General features: G+C 38.1%; 2 protein-coding genes across 3 annotated transcripts in view; one reads left to right on the top strand and one right to left on the bottom strand.

The window, feature by feature from the left end:
- Positions 1 to 77: 77 nt before the first annotated feature.
- Positions 78 to 9,208, bottom strand: CUNH2orf69 (chromosome unknown C2orf69 homolog). Its single transcript, XM_069995748.1, has 2 exons — positions 8,827 to 9,208; positions 78 to 2,819 (listed from the first exon to the last, which is right to left on the bottom strand). The coding sequence occupies exons 1-2, from the start codon at positions 9,172 to 9,174 to the stop codon at positions 1,998 to 2,000; spliced, it is 1,170 nt and encodes a 389-aa protein (XP_069851849.1). The 5' UTR covers positions 9,175 to 9,208; the 3' UTR covers positions 78 to 1,997.
- Positions 9,209 to 9,538: 330 nt separating this feature from the next.
- The window catches only part of Ftcdnl1 (formiminotransferase cyclodeaminase N-terminal like), an 82,706-nt gene continuing 68,088 nt past the window's right edge, over positions 9,539 to 24,156 (top strand). Inside the window, exon 1 of one of the 2 annotated variants that reach the window (XM_069995847.1) lies at positions 9,539 to 9,635. The gene's annotated coding sequence lies outside the window, so the exon portion shown is untranslated. Of the gene's footprint in view, positions 9,636 to 21,097; positions 21,120 to 24,156 lie in introns of those variants that run through there. The other variant, XM_069995848.1, reaches the window with a different exon arrangement.

Genomic DNA, 24,156 nt, shown 5'->3' with positions numbered 1-24,156 from the left:
AACTTAGAAAGCAAGGATGAGAGGAAGAGTCTCCTTTCAAATAATAGTCTGAATGAACAATGCTAAGATAAAAGACATTCAAACACACTTCTGTAGACTTTTAATTATACATTCATGCTGTGGTGGTAACAATTTTCACATTATTTGTAGGACTAATTTTCTCAATTTAAAAGGCACAGTCAAGAGGACACAATAACATTTACGTTAACAAACAAATGTGGAAATAGGACCAATCTAAACTATTAAACAGAAAACATTTGAATATGGATGGACTCAGAACATAGGTTCGTTATGAAAAATACTTTTACTTTCCAGTAACTGTCTTACTGTGATGACATTTAGGGGCCCAGTTAATTAGTATCTATTCAATTTGTAACAAGTGAAAAATGCATTCATATGACTGGATAGCTGAACATCAGATTTTTACAAATATTTCAGATTTTTCAAGTGAATTCTATTACAAGTCCTACCTTAATATTTCAATTAGTCCTGTGAAAATCACAACCTTTTCTTCCTCTGTCCTTTGACCATTCAGTAACTCAGCTATTTTATATTAGATACATGGGAATTTAACGAACTAGTATTAAACAATTTGTTTAACAAAAGCTACCTGATCATAGTGCTAAATATCAAAGTGAGTGGTTTTTGCAATAGGAATTTTTGGTGTCAAAAGAGCAGGTATATGAATAAAATGGAGTGATAGACAATTGCTTTGCCTTTAAAAGTTTAGATACTCTTGTAGTTTTATAGAATTATTTTTAAGCATCTGGTCTGAAAGGATCCTTTATCATAACTATGAATATTTGGAATGTGTTTATAGTCATCAAAATATAATTCTGGGAAGAAACCAAGAAATTTGCACTTTCTGTATTGTTTTACAAATTTAGTTTCTCTTGGTCTTAAGACATTAATCTTATTTTTTCAGTCTTAAAGCAGCACATTACTTCCCTGCTTATTTCATGACCTTCAAGATTATTATTAATTAAGCAAAAAAGTAACTGATCACTTTTTATAATCCTATAGTTATGTTTCAAGGTTGGTTGGAATCCATTAGATCTTGGTTTCTCAAAATGTACTTATCTAGGTCAAGAAAAAAATGGGCAGAAGGAAACTTCACCCAAATTATGTAGCAGCGTTAAACAAATTCAGTTTTTGAGCCAACATGAAATCATTTGTCTCTCCAAACTTTGCTTTTGTAACTTTTCTTATAGCAATGTCACTTTGCATTTTGGCCAAAGAGAGCTATTTTCTTTTGGCAGACAAAGATCATGCTTCTAAAGAAACTGTTTTACGTCTGTGGAATGGTCTCCTTTTCAGTAGAGCACTAACAAATCAGTATGTATTTATTTTACCTATGTTGGCCTCTTACAAAGACAGCAGCATAGCTCTGAGTATGTTTTTATTCACCCTATATAATTATAGTCCAACTAATTTTTTTTAAACTGGCTTATGGCCAAGTTTCAAGAAACCCAAGAACGATCAATTAACAACTGACAAAAATTAAGCCACAGTACTTAAGTGTTAGGTTTTTAAACCAACCTTATACTACTGCATGTTCTTGGACATTTGTAAATAAAATACTTCAACTAGGAAAAAACAATACTTGGTAACACATCAAGAATAGATCCATGAATGTCAAAGTAGTTAAATACTGTTAAGTCATCAAAATTAGAATGTTACTCAATATGTCAATTATTTCCAACAACTTTAGTTGTCCTTTCAAGACTATATTGTTAATTTTTTTCATTTTTAAGGGGGTCATATTTCTCACAGAATTATCACAAACCATCCTTATAGATCTCAAATTAACTAATCCTAACCTAGCCCAAAGTTTTAAAACTGCTCACATTAACAAGGAATACACATTACAGTCATATTTTAGGAATGTGTGCTTTTCCCACCCCAAAAATTACATCACATATTTCATTATATGAATTTATAACATTCAAAGTGCTCATGCTCTTCCATCGAACAAGTACATTAATATACTTGTAGTCTTAAAATACTTCATGAACCCTGAAGTGATTCTCTATGGAAGGAGCTTCCTTTGCAAAATGAATCTGGCTAGTAACCTGCATACCAAAGTCTCCCAGTATCTGAACAAATTTCTTATGCTCTTTTCCAATCCATGATCTCATTGGATCACGTACTTGGTAAGGTGTTACATGGGTGTGAACAATAATTCCTGTTTGTGCAAATTCTTTCAAGACTTCTGGATATGTAACCCAAGTATTGCTTCCTCCAGAATGACCACCATCCAACCAATACATTGTTTTTATGCTTTTGATGAAAGCATCTATGTTCTTGTCTTTCTTGGCTTCTTTTAATTCAAAAAGCAACTGATTCAAAACAACACAACCTTTACTGAATCCAATCAAAGTAAAAGACGTACCTTTTAGTGATGGTGGATATTCACCATCACTTGTGGTTGACTCATCAGATCTTTTACAGGTCCTCTCTTTTTCTACCTGGCAACCATTACTAGAAGAATTTGATCTATAGTCAGATGCTTTGGAGTCCTTATTCCAAACATTCACATTCTTCAACAAACCATTCTGACTTAAGTTAAAAGCATTAACTAACAACATATAAAGGTGCTTAAAAGCTCCAAAGTCAGTATTATGTTCTGGGGCACCAAACATGTTGCTTTTCACAAAGTTGTCATAACAGCTGAATTTGTGCAAATGCATCCGGGAGCACTTTATCACCCAAATATAACTATTGGGGAACCGATGAGCTAAAATGGTGGCAACGTTTTCTAGACTCCAGTTTTCCCATTGATAATTCTCAGGATGGCGAGTCATAATCTCATGGTAATTCTGAAAGGCAAGGAAGAGGAAATAAGCATGAAAAATATATTTACATAAAATTATTTCCAAAAAATAGTTCCCCATTTTTATTGTGGAGAGAAGCTACTACATAGCTAATAGCTAATATACCAGAAATGAAAACTAATAATCTCACTGCCTTCCAGTTTTAAGATTTTGAACAAAACCGTCTGCATTTTAAGCCTCAAACCCATTAAGAGAAAGTAATAAAACACACTGAATATTAAGAATTTGTATGTCATTTAAATGGATGATATATATACAATATATGTGTACATGTTTAAAATATTTTAATTAACATATCAATAACATAAAGCAAGTTTTCTAAAACACCAGTAAAAATAAAATTGAAAGTAAAATTCAGTTCATTACACAAACTTTAAGACAATTTTTTTTTTTTTTTTTTTTGTCAGTCATGGGGCCTGAACTCTGGGCTTGGGCACTGTCCCTCAGCTCTTCAGCTCAAGGCTAGCGCTCTACCACTTGACCCACAGTGCCACTTCGGCTTTTTTCTGCTTATGTGTGTTAAGGAATCGGACCCAGGGCCTCATGCATGAGAGGCAAACGGTCTACCACTGAGCCAACTTCTCAGCCCCTTTAAGACAAATTTTAAGAATATTTTGCTTTTAGTGACCTGCAGTCTTGTACCTTTCCCTCTCTAGGGTTAACAACCTGACTGCTGATTTCTTTTTCTGTGTTTATAGCTTAGGTCAGACTGTGTGGTGTTAGAAATGAAGCCACAGTGAAATTACAGAAAAATCCTTGTGCCTGTCTGTGATTACATTAAAAGTAAATTCCAAGATATAGAAAAATTAGGTGAAAAATAATTAAAATTGGTGATAATAGACTACAAAGTTGCCTTCTTTCCTTATTCTTGAGTTTCACTGACACAGGATAACTCATCCAAATTGGATTTACTAAAAATTAGCAATTTGTTCATACATTTATTAGTCATCAGGATTTTGTTCTTTCCCTCCATATCTTTGGCTTTTTTTTGTATATAGATCTTATTTTCAAGACATTTGATACATGTTAATATGTTTTACAGCCTATATAAAAATTTTGTTTTCCTTTAAATTTTTATTCATAGTGGCTTTTAAAAGAAACTCATTCATATTTATACCTTTACTCCTTAAAATTGATTGGCTACCTATTGCTTGGGCAAGAAACAAAATGGATTAAGTCCTTGCCAACGTGACCCGTTCTATTGCAGAATTAAACTAAATAACTCTAAAAGTAAGTGTAGAATACTTCTTTCCATCAGAAATATGTGAGTCACATATATAAACATTTCTAGTAGTGGGCTGGGGATGTGGCTTAGTGGTAGAGTGTTTGCCTAGCATTTATGAAGCCATGGGTTCGATTCCTCAGTACCACATAAACAGAAAAAGCTGGAAGTGGTGCTATGGCTCAAGTGGTAGAGTGCTAGCTTTGAGCAAAAGAAGCTTAGGGACAGTACCCAGGCCTTGAGTTCCAGCATCAGGACTGGCAAAAAATAAAAAATAAAAAATTCTAGTAGCTTTATTAAACTATAAAATGTTAATAAGGTAAAATTAAATTTTAACAATATAGTTTACTGTTTTACATTCCTCTAAAATTATTTCAATATGCTGCCAGTATAAATAATTACTGGGAAATTATTACATCCTTTTCTTACTAAGTCTGGAATGTACTGTGCATTTCACACCCATAGCACATCTCAATTTGGATGCGAACCTTTCACCAGAAATACTTGATCTGAATTTAGATTTCATAAAATTTTATAGTTGAAAAAATGTATTCACATGCCAGACCATTCCAAGTATACTTAAAACTTTCCCAGTAACTGAGTATAAATTTTTTTAATTTAAATTAGCTAAAACTAAATATATAAAATTTAGTCCTTGGGCTGGGAAGGTGGCTCAATGGTAGAGTGCTTGCTTTGCATGCATGAGGCCCTGGATTCAATTCCTCAGCACCACATAAGCAGAAAAAGCCAGAAGTAGTGTGCTATGGCTCAAGTGGTAGAGCGCTAGCCTTGAGCTGAGTTCAGGCCCCATGACCGACAAAAAAAAAAAAAAAAATTATTCTTTGACTAGAATAAAAAACATTTCAAGTAGTCAATGGCCACCGTGATTAGTGGCTGCCATACTGGACAGTACAAGACATATCAAATAGTAGTACAAGGAAAAGGAGCACAAGGCTTTGAGAGGTAGAAAATTAATGTTAAACACAAAATGGTCAGGAAAGGTTTTTCCAAATAAGGTGACCCTAAACAAACTGAGGAAGTAAGCCATGTGGATATTTTAAGCAGAAGTCATTACAAAAGGCCCTCAGATAGAAGCATACTGGATATAACCAAGAGCCAGCAATGAGACCCATGTGACTAGCAGAGTAAACTGGAACAAGTTGATGACAAAAGATGGCAAAATTACTGGGGAAGGGAGGTGCTGAGCAAACGTGGTATGACAACTCAAAAACTTTCGTTTTTGCTCTGACAGGGTTTGGAGCAGAGGTTGATTCAATCTAAATTTTGAAATGACTAGTCCTACATGGAAAAGAGCAAAAGCTTTAGCACGGAGACACTGAAATATCTCCATAAGAGGTGGTTTAGATCAGAATAGCAGTGGAAGTGAAGGAGCTGAGTAGTAGTCTGATTTCTGAATATAACTGTGTCAACCTACCTCCTCAGATTGGCTGATGGACTGAATAGAGTGTGGGAGAAAGAGGAATAACGAAAGTTGGTAAGCTACCATTTATGTTTTTCTAGAAACCTCACATGCATAGAGTATCTCTGAGGGAATACTGTATGTGTGTATATATACACATAAACATACACATATTTAGAGGGGGGCAACTGATAGTGTTTGTAAAGGGAAATAGATGAGACAATGGGTAAAAAACTTTTCAATGTACAATCTTCAAACATTGAATTTTAGCAATATGCACACTTGCCTATTAAAAACATAATAAACTTGGATACTGGTGGCATCTATATTCAAAGATAAAAAGATAGGAAAATCATCTGAGTTCAAGCCCTAGTCCCAGCATACATACACAGAGTCTGCAACTTAGACTACTCCTTATGTGCAATCTACAAAAAAAGAGCTTTTTTTTTTTTTGTAAAGTTTTCATCCTGTCTGGAAATGATGCACTTACTATCATTGTTGGGGTAGGCCTGTGGTTTCCCATTCTGGCAAAGCAGGAGACAAGAGAATATCGTTTATCTCAGTTGTTTGATGATCTACAGGCCCATCCCATACTACATATTGCTATTAAAGTAAGGGCTAGAGGACTTTTAGGAAAACTTGGTGTATCTACAAGGACCCGGAAACATTCATTATAAAGCTTTAAACTAGGTGGCCAACACAATGACCAGACTGCCTGATAAAGCACAGGACAGGATCAACTATATAACTATATAACTTTTCTCTTTAAAATGACTCAATAGTATGAATCACTGAACAGAGTAACAAACTATATATCCATACATAGGATATTACTTGATAATAAAAAGAAACTAGCTGTGTACGGATAAATTTCAAAAGAATGCTACGTTAAAAAAAAAAAAAAAAAAAAAGGTCTGACACAAAAGACTACATAGTTCCAGATTAGTGAAACTCTAGAAAAGGCAAAACTATTGTGAATGAAAGTAGGTCAGTGGTTGCATGGGTCTAAGAAGAGGGAGTTGATTAAAAGGGGCAAAAAATACATATCAGAATGATGGAGATGCTTTAAAACACCACAGTGATAGTGGTTTTATAAATCTAACACCTCTCAAAATTCATCAATTGTAGCTTTAAAGAGAGAGAGAGAGAGAGACAGATAGACAGACAGACAGACAGAGCTCTGAGCTGGGCTCCTGTGGCTCCTGCCTATCTATAATCCTAATTACTCAGGACACCATGAAGTCAGTCTGGGCAGGAAATATCCACGAGACTGTTATCTTCAATTTAGCCTTGAGCAAAAAGAGTCAGAGACAGCACCCAGGTTCCAAGTTCAAGCTCCAGGACTTGAACCAAAAGAAAAAGAAAGGAAAGAAAAAAAAAGAGGAAAGGAAAGGAAAGGAAAGAAGATAGTTTTATATCCCAAGATTTCAAGTTAACTCAGAATTCAAAAGCAACAGACTTAAACATACATTCTCATACACCCTCCAAAATCTGATGGTACACTAGAATGTAAGTTACCTAAATGCGTATGATTAACTATCACCTCTATTTTCATTCAAATGATAAAGGAAAATGTACAGAATTTTTTTTAAAAAAGCTACACATGGGAAAATGAGCACAAAAGGACTATCAGGAAAGTAATGAAAAAGGATTTAAAATTATTTGGACAACCAGCTTTGATTAATACCAAATATTAAGTCTATGTCAAGATGCGGCAAGTTCTGTTTAGACTTAATGTGCTCAAAAGAATTACAAAGACCTAAATGAGGAAATCTGAGCCTGAAATCATTTTAAAAATAGCCAACATGTGACCGACGTGTCAAACACTTAACTGTACTGTTTAAAGCAACTTACATGGATTCATTTATGCAAATTGTCTACTAAACACTTTGAACATGCTAGTCACCCAGCATGGCAGATAGATCAGTGAATAGACATGTGCTTACAATTTAGGTATAGAAAACAGACAAAACCCCAACTGAAAAGTAACAGACAAAATGGATAAAAGTTGCAGGTGAATATGATCGAGGCATATTATATACATGTATGGAAAAAGCACAATGAAACCCCTGTGCAATTAGTATGTGCTAATAAAAATGTGTGTGTGGGGGTGGGGGAGAAATGTTGATAGACTGTGCACACGGATAATCATTGAATAGATTGGTGTGAAAAGTCCTCACTGAAAGGGAAGGTCTTAAGAAGACTGAATGAGGGGAGGCAATACACAGAGCGAGGTCCACAGGAAGACTGCAGGAAGCTTTGAAGGTGAAGTGTGCCTGACATACCTGAACAATACCAAGAAGCTGGAACGGGGTAAAACAGTAATACTCAGCATCTTGGTAACGAATCACTGGACATACAACTAGTATGACAAAGAAAGGGGAATGTTCATTTTCACTTTAATTCTGATGGTGTCCCATGTGTAATGGCTCATGCCAAGTTTTACATTAAAAATCCAGTTTCCACAACAACATAACCAGAGGTATTTTCATGCAGCTTATGAAATGAATAAGAACTATGCCTTCAGCTATCAAATTACTAATAGAAATGATAAAAGCCTGAGACAAAAGACAGAAAACAAGGTGTGACAAGAAAACAAGGTGTGACAAGGTAAAGATATTGAAAAGCCTAAGAGACCGCAGACGGCGGGACCAGTTGGCTTTACCTGTCTCACATAACTTCCTGTGAGGACAGGAATGTTCCAAGAGACGCTGTCCACATAAAGAGTGTTCACACGCACCATTTTAGTGACTGAGCACTTGGAATACAACTCGTACCAGAGAAACCGGATTGTCACTATTCCTGAATTTTTAATTACGTTAGATGATCTCGTGCTTGACGGCTAACATCTAAGTTGTCGATGAAAACCCAGCCTCCAGGACAACATAATCATAATCTGCCTGCAGCTATTAATAATACACCTGCAGCTATTTACACGATACAAGATTGTGTGGGCATCACACACGGGCATGGTTAGCAATCACGGCCATCAGCACCACTGCTTTTTAGGGTTACTGAGAATACCATACCACGGTTGAGTTTTTTTTAATTTTAAAATTACTGTCAGAGTTTGGGGAACGCTCTGTGTACGGGGCTAGAAGCCATCTCTCGGTACCCGGCCACCACACGCACGCACGCACGCACACACACGCACACCCTACACGCCCGGTTTGATAGATGGCTCTTCCCAGGCAAGAACCCTTTGACATCTTCCATGGAGAAGGGCCGGGTCCGGGAGTGGAAGGGGCGGTGCGGGGGCTGCGGGGCGCCGCGTGGGGTGTGCCCCGCGGGGGCAGGCATCGAGCCCGAGCAGCTAGAGGGACCCGGCGCCCTGGCAGGCCCCGGGTTACCTGCACATCCCCAGGGAAATAAAGGACGTGATGCTGGGGCGCCGGCGGCGGCGGCGGCCGCGGCGGCTCCTCGGCGGCCAGGTCCACGGGGAGGCCCCGCGGCTCCGGTCCCTCCCCCGCCGCCGCCAGCAGCAGCAGGTCGTTGCCGCGCTGCGGGTCCGCTCCGGGCACGCTGGACAGCCGAAGACACCGAGGGCGGCGTCCCTCCGCCGACGGGGCGCACCCCGCCCCGCCGCTGCCCCCCGGGTTCATGGTCTGGGCTTGGAGGCAGAGCAAGGTGTTTCCGGTCCCGAGCCGGTGCAGCAGGAACAGCAGCGGCGGGACCCGCAGGAGACCGAACCCACACATGGGTGTCCGCTGCCAGGGCGGTTCGGAGAGGGTGGGGGCGGAGGGCGGGACTCCAGCCCGCAGCCCAACGGCCCGCGGAAGTGGCCCGGGCGGGAGCCGGCGCCCGGGGACGGCCGCACCACGGACCGACGTCCGCGCGCAGCGTGCGTAAGGAGGGGCGGGGGTAGCGTGCACTCGCCACCGGGTTCCGAAGGGGGCGGAGGAGGGGGGGCGTGTCTTGGGAGAAACGTTCGTGATTGGCGGATTCACACACGGCCGGGAAGTTCGAACGGAAGTCTGGGAAGGGAGCCCGGGAAAGAACCTAAGACGCTCGTCCAAAGGATTCTGGCGCATGCGCAGCAGGAGGTTCACGCCCAATGTGGCTGCCGGATTGTTAGCAGAACTGACGATGCTGGTGCTTGCGGAGTTGACGATTGGAGTCTGATACTCCAAGGAGGCGGTCTCCATCTGGCTCTTGAGTAGTGAGTGTGAAAAGTGACTAAAAAAAATAATTTTAAGACACATTGAGGTAAAGAGCAAGAATGTTAAGTTAGTAAAGATACAAAGGTAGTGTATACAGCCAATGGGTGCAGGCAGGCCTGATGGCAAGTGTAATGAGCATTTGTGGTGAAAAAGTAGAGTGGGCTTTGATGAAAATTTACCTTAGAATAGGTGCTCCCCTCTCATAGACACCTGTTAATTTTTCTTTTTCTGTTACTCTGTAGCGTGTGTGTGTGTGTGTGTGTGTGTGTGTGTGTGTGTGTGTGTGTCCGCAATGGAGCTTGAGCCCAGGGTGTGTGTGTGTGTGTGTGTGTGTGTGTGTGTGTGTGCCCAGGGTGTTTGTGTGTGTGTGTGTCGGCAATGGAGCTTGAGCCCAGGGTGTGTGTGTGTGTGTGTGTGTCGGCAATGGAGCTTGAGCCCAGGGTGTGTGTGTGTGTGTGTGTCGGCAATGGAGCTTGAGCCCAGGGTGTGTGTGTGTGTGTGTGTGTCGGCAATGGAGCTTGAGCCCAGGGTGTGTGTGTGTGTGTGTGTCGGCAATGGAGCTTGAGCCCAGGGTGTGTGTGTGTGTGTGTGTGTGTGTGTGCCCAGGGTGTTTGTGTGTGTGTGTGTCGGCAATGGAGCTTGAGCCCAGGGTGTTTGTGTGTGTGTGTGTCGGCAATGGAGCTTGAGCCCAGGGTGTGTGTGTGTGTGTGTGTCGGCAATGGAGCTTGAGCCCAGGGTGTTTGTGTGTGTGTGTGTATGTTGCCAATGGAGCTTGAGCCCAGGGTGTTCAACCACTTGAGCCGTGCCTCCATTTCTGGCCAATTGGAGTTAAGAGAATACCATATTTTATCTTCTTTGGAGCCTCAATCCTCAGATCTCAGCCTCCTGAGTAACTAGGATTATAGGAGTGAGTCACTAGTACCCGACTACACTTGTTTTTCCAGTTCAGCCCCAGAGATATTCCTGTTGGTGGGGCCATTAACTTTGGGTAATTGTGACATGGATGTTTGAACATACCTCTAAACAAAAGATGGCTTTTCCAGATATTCCTTTAAAAATAGGTGTCAAGCCTTCAGGTAGATATTTTCATTTGTAAATACTTTTCATGCTAGAGTAGTCATTTTTTTCAGGACAGTTTTATAAGAAGACTTTTTTTTTCTTTAGGCTATCCTTGTTCAGTTCCCAAAATACACTCATTATTTGGTCAAACAGACAAGATCAAAAAGATAGCTACTCTCTTTTTCCCTTTATTAATGTTGCAGCTTATGCAGGAGTGTGAAAGTTAAGATTCTTTTATAATATCTCGGATCCAAAAGAGACTCCAAGACACTAAGTTAAAGGAGCTAGGAACTTTATTATCACCCCACAGGGATGGCTTCCTACCGGGGAAAGTAGGAGAATGGCCTTGAGCTCAGGGTAGGTTACATAAAGTTACATAGATGAGCCATGCAAGGGAGGTTTGGCAGATTTTCATTGGTTATAGTTATATGACCTTTAAATTATTTGTTCTTTATGGTAAATATCATACGTAATAATTTGTAATAGGCTACCCATAGTGGGACCACTTGCTGATGGTCTTTAATTGGTGTTATTGAGGCAAGCAAGCAAGGTTACAGAAGCAAAACATAGCAAAAACATAGCCTTGAGTCACAGGAGCATAGGCAAAACATAATCTTGACTAGGTCAGCATGACTAATACTATCAATGCTATTGATGCTATTACAGTTTGTAATGAAAACATTACAAACTCCTGACTAATACAGCAACTCAGTGCAGCTGGTGATAAGCCTCAAGGCTGTCAGTAGCCTTCTGCAAAGCTGCTAGCTTGGTAAACTTGACTGAGGGAGAGATGTTCTGCTTTTTGGCAAGGATGGAGAAGGAGCAGGGTTTTTCTTTTCCCAGAGGTTTTTGGCCTTTATCAATAATTTTGTTCTGCTTTCTGCTTTCACATTTTTGTTCCTATGTATATTCTTTTCCCAGGGAAAGGGGGGTTCAGGGGAGAGAGTAAATTTCCAACAGCAGGAGGGCCTGAGGCCAGACATAGGAGGAACTTTCTGCCAGTGTATAGCAACTCAGATATTACACTTTTACATGTTTTTTTTTTTTGGGGGGGGGGGTCCAGTCATGGGGCCTGAACTCTGGGCCTGGGCGCTGTCCCTCAGCTCTTCAGCTCAAGCCTAGCGCTCTACCACTTGAGCCACAGCGCCACTTCCAGCTTTTTGCTTTTTGCTTATGTGGTGCTGAGGAATTGAACCCAGGGCCTCATGCATGCAAGGCAAGCGCTCTACCACTGAGCCACCTTCCCAGCCCACTTTTACATGTTTTTAATCAGCCTGTTTATTAAAGTGTTCGTCTCTAAATTCCTGGCTCCTGTTTCCCATGCTGTCCTTTCTCACAATTATCCCATACTGTATAAAGTTTTGAGTGTGCCATGTAGAATTTCCATTTGAGTAGGTTCAACTTTCTAATTACCCCTTATTTAATTAAAGACATAACTAATTCTGTTCTACAGAGAAACCTTTAAGAAGTCTTCTACATGAATCTTTACCTTTAGTTTCATAAGAACAATTTGAAGTTCCGATTTCTAGATTCTTGTTAGATAATGGTTGGCCCTGGTTGGCAGATACATGACCTAGGACAGAAAAGGTGGGGTAAAGCATAACTTATTAACACATTTGTTCTGGATACTGTTTGCAGCCAACGGAATTTGCTATTTTAGTGTTTTCAAAACAAATATGAACAGTATAGAAAATCATAGATATTCAAGAACTATTTTAGCGCTACTTGTGTAGAAACAGAATTTGACAAGATACATTCTACATATACAGAAGGAAGGGAGGAGCCATTATTCTGACTTTGAGAGTTTTAAAAGACAAGGCATTATAAAGAACCACTTGGGAGAAAACATTACAATTATAAAAATTAAAGCCAACATTGATTGAGGGTTTACTACAGGCTAGAAATCTAAGCCTTTTATATTTAGCTGTTCAAAATCATAAGTATTTAATCCTATATGCTGTTTTCTTTACATACACATATATTAATAACTGAGTAGGAACACAAGCAAATAAAAAAATGTAATTGACTTCTGTATTTTCTTAGTTGGTTTTATAGATGTATAATATGTTCTGATCTAAATTATTGAATTCCATCTGACATATTAGTGTAACCACTAAATACTGTTACTAAGGAGATCTGCTTTAATAACAGGTTGGAAAATACGATATAATTGAACAATAATAAGAATATAATGACATTGGGCAGCCAGTTTTCACTTTTAGATTTCTAAAAGTTCAAGCATGTACATATATTGTTAAAGCAACTTTGGAGTTTTCAATTCTTTTCTTTTTTCTTTTCTTTTTTTCTTTTTTGTCAGTCGTGGGGCTTAAACTCTGGGCCTGAGTGCTGTCCCTGAGCTCTTCAGCTCAAGGCAATCACTCTACCACTTGAGCCACTTCTGGTTTTCTGATAGTTAATTGGAGATAAGAGTCTCACAGACTTTCCTGCCCGGGCTGGCTTTGAACTGCGATCCTCAGATCTCAGCCTCCTGAGTAGCTAGGATTACAGGCATGAGCCACTAGTGCCTGGCTTCTAGTCTTGTTTTTCTAGTTGGCCCTTTAATGAAATTTCTTTGTTTTGAGGAGGCGGGGGGTTCTTGTGTTTGGAAAGAAAATTGTAGCAAATATTAAATACAAAATTGTCCTGGTATCTCTCTAAAATAATTGAGGTCATTGAGAAATACAAGTAAAGGTTTCAAGAATAGAACAAAAAAACAGACTAAAGTAGGTAAAAAAAAATTTCCCCAGTCAAAATTTTGTACAACTTTAGATAAGGCATTTTCCAAAGTAACAGCACTCTCATTTCATGATTTGAGATGTGTTATATACAATGTAATATTGATCCTGCAATTCTTTCTCATAGATGCACTTGGTGTTACTGAAGTATTTTTCTCTGTGAATCCCCTAAGGCTTCTTCTAAGAGACCAGTATTGTTTAATCTCTCTTTTCCCAGGAACAAGGGCACTCATGGACTACCACTTTGCCCCTTTTACCCTCTTGCAGAGCTGGGATTTCCATCCCAGCAAGATGTACATACTTGTACAAGTTTTGTACATATCCCAAGTTTCGTACATATCCCAAGTTTCTGTAACCAGTTGAGTGAAATTTTCCCTTTCCTAACTGATAAGAATCTCTGCAGTGATTTTTATTGTTTATCTTGTCCAAAAGGCTACAATCTTGCTGCTTCTTCTTCTTTTTTATTTTTAGTCATGGGGCTTGAACTCTGGGCCTGAGTGCTGAGTTTCACAGCCTTTCCTGCCAGGGCTGACTTTGAACCACAATCCTTAGATCTCAGCTAGAAGTACAGGTGCGAGCCAATGGTGCCTGTTCAGTCTTGCTTCTTGACAGTTCTGATGGGTTTCTTAGTGGGTTATCAGAATTTCTGTTATGATATTCAATATAATAGGTAGAAAAAGTTGCAAATTTGGGAGGAATCTGAGAAAGACAAATTTACATTGGAAAAGACAACATTAAAACCACAAATTCCAACACCAACAGAGGTCAAGTCTTTATCATAAGTAGTCAAAAACTGGCAATCTAAAGGTATATGTTATTTTGGAAGAAAGAAATCGCTAGTCTCCACTAGCCACTTGTAAAGTGGAGGGACATTTTTACCAACTCTTATTTCTCAAGAGAAATTGATAAACAGATTTTATGTGTCATTTATCAGCTTAGAAATTGCAGCTAGTTAAGCTTATTTGAAATAAGTATCAAATTTAATACACATAGTTAAGATTTTGTCTGTAAGCAATAAGTGCAATTTACTACTAAAAAGTAAAAGTGGATATGGGGAAGTGGGAGTTTCAGGGAAATTATGGAAAAAGAAAAACTCTTAAATATGGCTTCCTCTAAGAGATAGAGGGAAAAACATGAGGAAGTTGGGAGTATTTTTAAGTTCTTCCAGAGGATTTGAATTGCATGTTAATGTTTGTTAAGATATTCTACCAAGTACTTTAATTCTTCCCTTATTCTTGATTTGTGTGTGTGTGTGTGTGTGTGTGTGTGTGTGTGTGTGTTTTAATAAAGCTCTATTCTGAAACTGTGCCTTAAGAGGAAACAGGTATCTCAAAAGAGGCATGCAACTCTAGTATATAATTTTGTCTCCACCATCCTTGATATGTTAAAATTAGAGAATAAAGCCAATTAAGGGTGATTTTTTTTGACTAATTCCACTAGTTAGATAATATCCTTTATACTGTTCTGTAGTATATGATTTAAACAAATGCTTCAGCAAAATATAATTCACTGAATGTTAGTATATATGTGTGTGTGTGTGTGCGTGTGCGCGCGCATGTGTGTGTGTATATATTATCATTAGCACTCAGTGATTCCTCAACTATAATTATTAACTAAGAGTTCTTGCATACACTGTACTTTACTTACTATTAAGGAGTAGGAAAAAGAATTGATTAAAAAATTTGCTGGGTGTCAATGCCTGTAATCCTAGCTAATCAGGAGGCTGAAATCTGAGGATCAAAGTTTGAAGCCAGCCTAGGCAGGAAAATCTGTGAGACTCTTAACTCCAGTTAACCACCAGAAATTCAGACATGGCTCAGTGACTCCAAGAGATATAGTGCTAGCTTTGAACTAAAAGCTCAGGGACCAGCACTCAGGCCTTGAGTTCAAACCCCATGACTGACAAAAACTTCATCCTCAGTGAAATAGTATCAAGCCAAATCTAGCACCATTTAAAACAAGTTATATACCATGACCAAGTAGATTTTGTTTTTCAAGGAGTATATGATTGATTTACATCTGAAAATCAATTAATATTGTATGCCATACCAAAAACATAAAAACTAAAAAGTGTTTTAATTATTTGAATAGGCATAGGAAAAAAAAATCTGACAAAACCTAGCATCCTTTCCTGGTTAAAACTCAACAAACTGCTAACAGAAAGAAACTCCCTCAATCTAATAGAAGAAAGTATTAAAAATCTACATTTAATATCATTCTTAGTGGTTAGAAGACAGAATATTTTTTCCTAGAACAGAAACAAGATAAAATGTCTACTTGCCAATTCTACTTAACATTGTAGAAGAAGTTCTAGGGCAAAAGACATCCAGATTGGAAAGAAAAAGGTAAATACATGAAGATGACATGATAATGTGTATAGAAAATAAGAATCCATTCACAAACTATTAGAGATAAATTATTTTAGCAAGTTGGAAGATACAAAACAATATATATTTATCAATTATGTTTCTGTAAACTGTCAATAAATAATCAAAAAATAAAGAAAAAATTCCATTTACAATAGCAGGAGTAAATTTAATGAAAGCTGATGAAATTGTATACTAAAAGCTTTAAAATGCTGTATACTAGGTCTGTATTTGAAAATGAAAAAAAATCAGTGTAACAAATTGCTTACAAATATTTATTCCATTCTTCTTCTTTATTTTGGGGGGGGGGAGTCCAGTCGTGGGCCTGAACTCTGGGTCTGGGCGCTGTCCCTCAGCTCTTCAGCTCAAGCCTAGCGCTCTACCACTTGAGCCACAGCGCCACTTCCGGCTTTTTGCTTATGTGGTGCTGAGGAATCGAACCCAGGGCCTCAAGCATGCAAGGCAAGTGCTCTACCACTGAGCTCCCAGCCCCTATTCCATTATTATTCTTATCCTTAAAGCATAAACAATCCATGAACATTAACTAGTCAAGAGATAAATAAGGTGAATAAGAGATGAAGTAAGCTTGGCTAAGTCTAAATTATTGTATGATAGCTCTTATCCTGGAAGAATTGGAAAGGTACTGAATAATTTTAAATAAGGAAACTTAGGATCATATTTTCTCTTTAGAAAGACCATTGGTAGGAAGAAGAAAGTTGAACAGAGCAGAAACAGAGTTAAGCAAAGCCAGTGGACATCTACTACATAAGTACCTATTGTTATCCCAAACATACTATTAGGAAAAAAAAAACTAAAATTCAGTGGTTTAAACAACAGCATTTATCATTACTCATCTACTGGTCTTCTGGGCAGTTAACTGATCTGGGTCAATGTCAACTTATCTTGACAAGGTCCTTTATTCATCTGGAAGTAGAGACTGGTTCGTTTATAGCTTTATTTCCATATCTGAAAAATGACTGACTATTGATTAAAGTAATAGGGTTGAGGATGTGATATGTATCTTATCACCCAGAGAACTAGGCTTGTTAACTTTATGATAGTGACTAAGAGAGTGAGGGAAAGCAAAGCCTAGAGTTGGAGTTGCCTGGTATCATTTCTGCCATTCCATAAACTAAACAAACCAAAGTCAGCCCAATTCAGGGCATATAGAATTAGATTATACCTTTTAATGGGAGAAACTGAAGCATCAAATTACAAAGTACATAAAGACACGCATAAGGAATTATGATCATGTAAATAATTATTAGAATCCACCTGACAGCAGTTATTTACATCACTTAATAATGAAGTTTTGGACATGCCCCCAATATGGCACTTTGGCATTTGAAAAACAGCAGAAGCAGGAAGACCACTCTCACTGTTCTTGCTTCCCTTAGCTTTTCTTCCTGAAGACCATAAAACATAATATTTTCTGACCTTACCCTGAAGTAAGTCTTTTATATGAAGGTGCCCTCTCTATTCCCAGACAGAAAGAATATCCTTAGTGCGAAAGACAGAGTTACAGAGAAGAACCTGAACAAAAACCTAAATTGTCCAGTTTGGTACTATTAGATTATAATTTTCCTGTCCAATAATACTTTCCTCCTACTCTCCACTTCATCAGACAGCATAAGACACAGGTTTGTGCATGTTCTCCAAGTTTTCATTTCTGGAGATTTCTGTGTCATGTAAAACTTAAAGCTAATTAAATTTGTCTTTTTTAAGGTTGATCTTTTCTTATAGGGGTCTGAATACAAATCTGTGCTCTCATTGCTTTTTCCCATTGAAATAAAGTATTTATTTTGGGTGGGGATCATATAATGTAATTTAAAGAGCCAACATTTAACACATAATACTACCAATTCTTTCCAATAAAAAGCATTTTTATATTTGCTACTAGCCTGGGAAATTTTTAAATATAGTTGCTTTATTTAAGGAATCTCCAATTTTACACAGCAGGTACTGATTCTCCAATGTAAGCTCTGAAAATGTTTCCAGATGTTCAAAGCAAAGGCACGGACCTGTGACCTGCACTTCACTTTGAACAGATAATGTGGATTTGGAAGTTAGTAGCTAGAAGAAGGAAGGGTTTGCGGATAAAGGCATCTAACATTTGGAGTGGCAGTATTTAGAAGCTTAAATCTCCAGTGCAGCAGTGGCCTTGCTGAGCAGCAAGAGTAGCAGCTGTTACACTTAGTGTAGCATCTACTCAACAGTCATACATAGTGAGTATAGCAGCTACTCAATAGTCATACATAGTGAGTAGTGACAGTGTCTTTTAAGGCCAGTAGTTTTAAACTTTGGTTCCTTTCCTGTCTCTAGCCTTCTAGGTAGTCTCTTGAGTTTCCTCACTTTGTTTAAATAAATTTCTGCTCACACAGAACCAGGCCCTGTTTGGTATTGTTTGGTACCTACGACAGACTTAAGGAAAAAATCAGCTGAAACAAAGGGACATCATGCTGGAAAGCACACTCTATGAAAGTTTAGTTAGCATTACCAAGTGGAAACAGGGATGTAGCTTTTAAGGAAATTATATGTAGTGTTAGAATGCCTTCCCAAGTTTCTCTTGCTCTGTTAATATTAGAAATAATTAAGAGACCTAAGACATTCACAGTCCCCATGAAACTGGTTACTTAAAAAAAAAAGAAAGAAAGAAAAAAGAAAAAGTGTAGTCCCTGGATATTGGTTCTTCACAGCAGTCCCAAGTGAGTATTGTGCATTCAAGTCAAAACCAGCACCAAAATTAATCAAGCATTGTATGGCCTATTAAATTTCTGGAGCTCAGCTCAACTCCCCTAATCTCTTAGCAGCCGCTACAGAGTGGCAGCTCTCACTCACTGCAGTGGGGAAACAACAAAGCAGGAGTAAAATTGCTATTGTAAAGTGAAGCACATCACCAGATTTCCATCTAATGCATTAGACTTCATGAGTCTCCCAGGAGCCCGAAAAACACAATGAAGTCTTTAAAAGTAAATCCAGATGTCAGCCATCACCATCACACTGCTTTAATTATCAAAAAACAAAGAAATAATTCCTTAGGTACATTCTAAGCAGGTGTTCTCTCTCAGAAAATAGAATAGTTGAAGAAACAGCTGTGGCATTATTTCTGCTTCATAACTAAGAAAGAATATGACAACTTCAATAACAGGCTACCCAGAGGGGTCATAGAAAATTCACCACTTATAACAGTCTTGCAAGTATTCATCTACACAGAATAATGAGTGATTAATATTAATCACTCCATTCTACAGATGGGAAAACTGAGTGCCTTGTCTCATAATTTCCAATCCAATGTAAGTCAGTTTTTGCTAAGTTTACAACGTAATGGGTTTATGTTACAAGATCCTTTAAGCATGTCATAGAATATTGTTTCTGAAAACATACACTATTTAAGGAAAATTAGAAAGCTAGAATAGAATCTTTAAGTCACCCCTAAAAATGGCTAAAATCTTAAACTGCGAGATTTAAAATTCTAGATCCTTGATTGGGCCTTGTGATACACCAGCCCCTGAAATTAAGCAAAAGTGACAATGTACACTTTTCACCAATTTCTCAAGGGTTATTATGAAAAAATTAATAACTATATGCTCTGTATGTCAACTATGTGACTGGAAGAACAAAGATTACTGGCTACAAATTACAACTTGAGAAGGAAAATTACCTTTGCTTAAAATATAAAAAGACCCAAACAAATGGTTGTTTCTTAACTGTGGACTAGCATTGATGCAGTGCCCTTGCAAAATTATGAATGTTAAATATATGTGTATGTCTGGGGCTGAGAAAGTGGCTCAGTGGTAGAGTGCTTGCCTTGCATGCATGAGCCCTGGGTTCGATTCCTCAGCACCACATAAGCAGAATAAAAAGCCGGAAGTGGCGCTGTGGCTCAAGTGGTAGAACGCTAGCCTTGAGCTGAAGGGCTGAGGGACAGTGCTCAGGCCCAAAGTTCAGGCCCCAGTGCTCAGGCTCAAAGTTCAGGCCCCATGACCGGACCCAAAAAAAATATGTGTGTGTGTGTGTGTGTGTGTGTGTGTGTGTGTACATATATATGTATTTGCTTTCTTCTTGAAGGCTTTTTTTCTGTTTGTGTGCGTGTGTGCATGTATTTGTGTGACTTGTTTATCTGTTAAATCAGAATGAGATGTTTTTGTATCTCACATTTATCAGAGGTCTTGCATAAATTATATAGTGTCTACAAGGAGCAATAGTGTCAAGGTGGTGAGGTAGTGGATGAGGGAAAATGAGATAAATAAGGAAATAATAAAGTCCCATGCATGGATAAAACACCTTGAAACTTATAAGAGCTTTGTGATTGATCATGAAAGGAAACCGGAGGACCATATTCCTTTGCTATAATACTAAGAAAAGAAGAAAACAGGGAGAAATACTTTCTTGTTGAAAAATATATAGATGCACATGCCATTTGATGTATTATATCTTTTTTTCAACATAGTCTTTGTGAGAATTGATGCATACAGAGTACTATGGAGATAAATGTACAAGAAATAACCCTAGGTCCAAAGAATTTATAGCTGATCAGAGAGACAAATATGCAGCCACAGGAGTAGAATTGTAATGTTTATGAAGCCAAAAATGGTTGAGATGGTCATTAGAGACATTTAAAAATGGCAATCAAATTAAGATTCGGATGCATAGGATTAGTTATTACCTGGTCGTCAAAGAGGAGATGGCAGTGCAGGAGGAGGGACCAAGTACAAATGCATGTGACGGTGAGAAAATGTGGCAAGGGTAAATGGACAAAGGGGGAAAAGAAGGGTGTGGGAGGTGCAGGCTTGATGAATGACATCAGATTTCTGCACAAGTCCAGGGAAAAGAAGATCAGCCTAGAACTAAAGTAGCAATAGTGGGAGAAGGAGAAGATAATTAACTAAATAATTAAAACCTACAAACTTAAAGACTTTTTATTTTGCAGTGCTGGGATCAAGCATGCAGGGCAAGTGCTGGGTCACTAAGCTACACCTCAACCCCAAATCTCAGGATTTAGTACTTCTTGACAAAGCCCTTGAAAAAGCCAGGGTAAATGTTATTGTCAACAAACCAACAGAATGGTAACTTAAAATTAGAATCAAAATTCAACTCTTCCTTAAGAGATTCTACAGAATAGTTCTGTAATGTCTTGGCATTTCGGTTTACCTCTGTTTTTCTCTGTTTGGGACAAACTTTAAAAATTCCCCATGTTCATTTTGCTCACTTAACTGTCTCTAGAGCGCTCATGTTGAGGAACCCAAAGGAGCTCTCTGTTCATTCTATATGAACTGCTCTTAAAAGTCATTAGCTTGCTGGGGGAATTGTACATAGGGTGCAGGTAAGTGATTCCCTGCTTACCCCTTCCTAACTTCCACAACTTTTCACAATCATTTCAAAATATCCCCCGGAATCCCTCAGTTAGTGATTGGCAAATCGCCGTATGGCCTAAACCTGTTTTCTAAATGGTTCCTTCCGTTAACTGAAATCTGCCTGTGCTCTGATGGCCTTGCTTCCCTTACAGCCTTTGCCTGTGGAAGCTAGATGTGTGTGTGTGTGTGTGTGTGTGTGTGTGTGTGTGTGTGTGTGTGTGTTTTACCCCTCTGTGTGTGTGTGTGTGTGTTTACCCCTCTGTGTGTGTGTGTGTGTGTGTGTTTTACCCCTCTGTGTGTGTGTGTTTTACCCCTCTGTGTGTGTGTGTGTGTGTGTGTGTGTGTGTGTGTGTGTGTGTGTGTGTGTGTGTTTTACCCCTCTATGCTCAGAATACCTCAGGACCAAATGGTGGAATGTAGTTGTGGTGTCTTGTTGCTGCTTTCACACTATTTCACATTTCTTTTATAGCTTCTCACTGTCTTTAAAACATATATATCTTTTTGTCCCATATACAGAGGTAATATTGTTGTACCAGGGAACAACAAATCTCTTTCTTCTTCCCTCATCGCTAATGCTAGTGTCTTTTCTCCTTTCCCATATACTGACGATTTTAGGGTTTGCTTTATAGTATTTTTTTCCTACTTCCATCCTTCATCATCCTTCAGAGTCTATTGTCCATGTGGTAACTTATTCTACACCTCTCTTCTCAGTTCCTTTGATCTTCTTGCCTCTGATACCCTTTTCCCCATTGCACTCCAAGCACACTCCCATAGCCACTTCCCAGACTTATCAGAACCAGAATTCTAGAGCACGTACTTCTCTGTGATCTCTCCTAGTGCTGTGCCATGGACAGCTGCATGTGGGAGTCAAGGTTAGTAAATCAGCCATTTATAGAAAGTGTAGTTGTTTCTCCATCAGCTTAATCAAGGTGATAATTTTGTTTGGTTTCCTTAAAGACCTAAACGTTTATAAATTTCCATCTACTCTTCTCTCTATTGTTAATATAAAATGAACAATATTATTTGCATTTTCTGCTCCTTATTCTTCTCACTCAGTAATGCTTAGAATTTTTCCATAATTTCTTATAAGTTTACTTATTTCTTTTAAATTTGTAATTGTGTTTCAAATATGTAACTACTCTATCACAGAACATTTTGGTTTTCTGTTGTTGGACAATGCAAACAATATTACAGCTGATACTATACATATATATTATATAGGATCTCTTTGCTCATACAAGTATGATTAAATTCATAACTACACTCACTTGAGGCACTCTGTTGATTGTCTTGGTTAATATTATTTTAACTACAAGTGTAGTTTCTTACTTTGAATCACTTATTTTCTCCCTCTCAACTGATGACAGTATCTTATATGTCAATAGAGAAAATGTAATTCATCAGCCAGAAGTATTCTTATTTTCATATCAGTAGTTTGTAAACCTAATCCTATATGTCATTTTTCCTTCCCTCTGCTATAACAGAAGAAATAATCTCCCTGCCATTTATATTCTATTTGCTCTTTTTTAAGGACTTAACCTTTTCAGTTACCCCTTCCCTGTTCTCTCCTTTCCACAATTACATGTCATCTACCTACCATTGTTTGCTTGAATCCTTTCTCAATAAAACTCATAAATAGCTAACATTGTCTCTCACTTACTAATTCTTTGACTCAGTCCAGTCAAATACTCATTACTTTTACTCCTTCCACAGGCATTGTTCTTATCAGTTACCAATGGTGTCCATCCTGCAAGATGTAAAAGATACTTCTCTGTCTTCATAAGTGAAACACTCAGATACAGTCTATCTTTTCTCAATTTTTCTTTGTTTCAATATTTCTTTGAATTCAATAATTACAAATATTATTTTGGTCCTGGGACTTGAACTCAGAGCCTGAGAGCTGTTCCTGAGCCAGAGCTCCATTTCCAACTGTTTTTTGTTTGTTTGTTTTCTAGTTAACTGGAGATAAGAGTTTCACCGACTTTTCTGCCCAAGGCTGGCCTTGAACTCAAATCTTCAGATCTCAGCCTCCAGAGTAGCTAGTATTACAGGTGTGAGCCACCAGCACCTTGCTCTATACATATAATTATATATGTCTCTGTGTATGTATGTGTAATACATAGCAAATATTCTTTTATATGTGTGAACTATTTCATAGTTTTAAAAATCTATAATAAAAACAAATAAATTGTATTTTGAAATGATGTTTAACAGCTTAAGGAAAAAAATCAATTTGGCATTTACAACTTGAATAAATTAGATGTTATTAAAATCACACTTTTCACCTTTGCAACCCTTTAAGAACATCTGAGCTGGGCACTAGTAAGTAGCTCATGCTTATAATCCTAGCTACTCAGGAGGCTGAGAGCTGAGGATCACAGTTTGAAGCCAGACAGAGAAGGAAAGTTTGTGTGACTCTTTTCTCCAATAAACCTCAAAAAAGCCAGAAGTGGAGCTGTGGGTCAAGTGGTAGAGTGATAGCCTTGAGCAAGAAAAGCTAAGGGACAGCTCCGGGGACCTGCACAAGGAAACAACAAACCTGAAAATGGGCCTAATGGATACTTTTTTCTGGCTGACCTTCCACCTTTCCCCACTAGAGGCTCCTTTGTAATATGTCTGATGAATTCTGGCTTTTTCAAAGAGTTTGTGGAGTGTAAGCAACTTTTATATTTAGGATAAGTAAGGTACATGATTTGATTGATAGAATTCTAAGCGTGACTGCCTAATTGAAAAATATACAGAGAAATATGGAGAAATAAGCAGAAACTGAGGACTAATTAACCTACTGTAATTATTTTCTTATATTTTTATAAATTTCCTTTCCATAGTCTACTTCAGAATTTTCTGCACTTACATGATTTCTTTTTATTAGTTCATTATAAACAGACATTCATCTTAAAACTCCATGCCCCATTTTACTAGCATCAAAAGAACAGTTTCTTCCCTCATAAATCTTTGCTTAAAGTTTGTTTTGAATTGGTTTATTCCTGAAAAATCAATCTTTCA

This window comes from Dipodomys merriami, unplaced genomic scaffold (assembly GCF_024711535.1).
Source record: "Dipodomys merriami isolate MVZ:Mamm:240054 unplaced genomic scaffold, mDipMer1.0.p SCAF_49, whole genome shotgun sequence".
Taxonomy (NCBI): domain Eukaryota; kingdom Metazoa; phylum Chordata; class Mammalia; order Rodentia; family Heteromyidae; genus Dipodomys; species Dipodomys merriami.
This window is presented reverse-complemented; position numbering and strand designations above follow the sequence as displayed.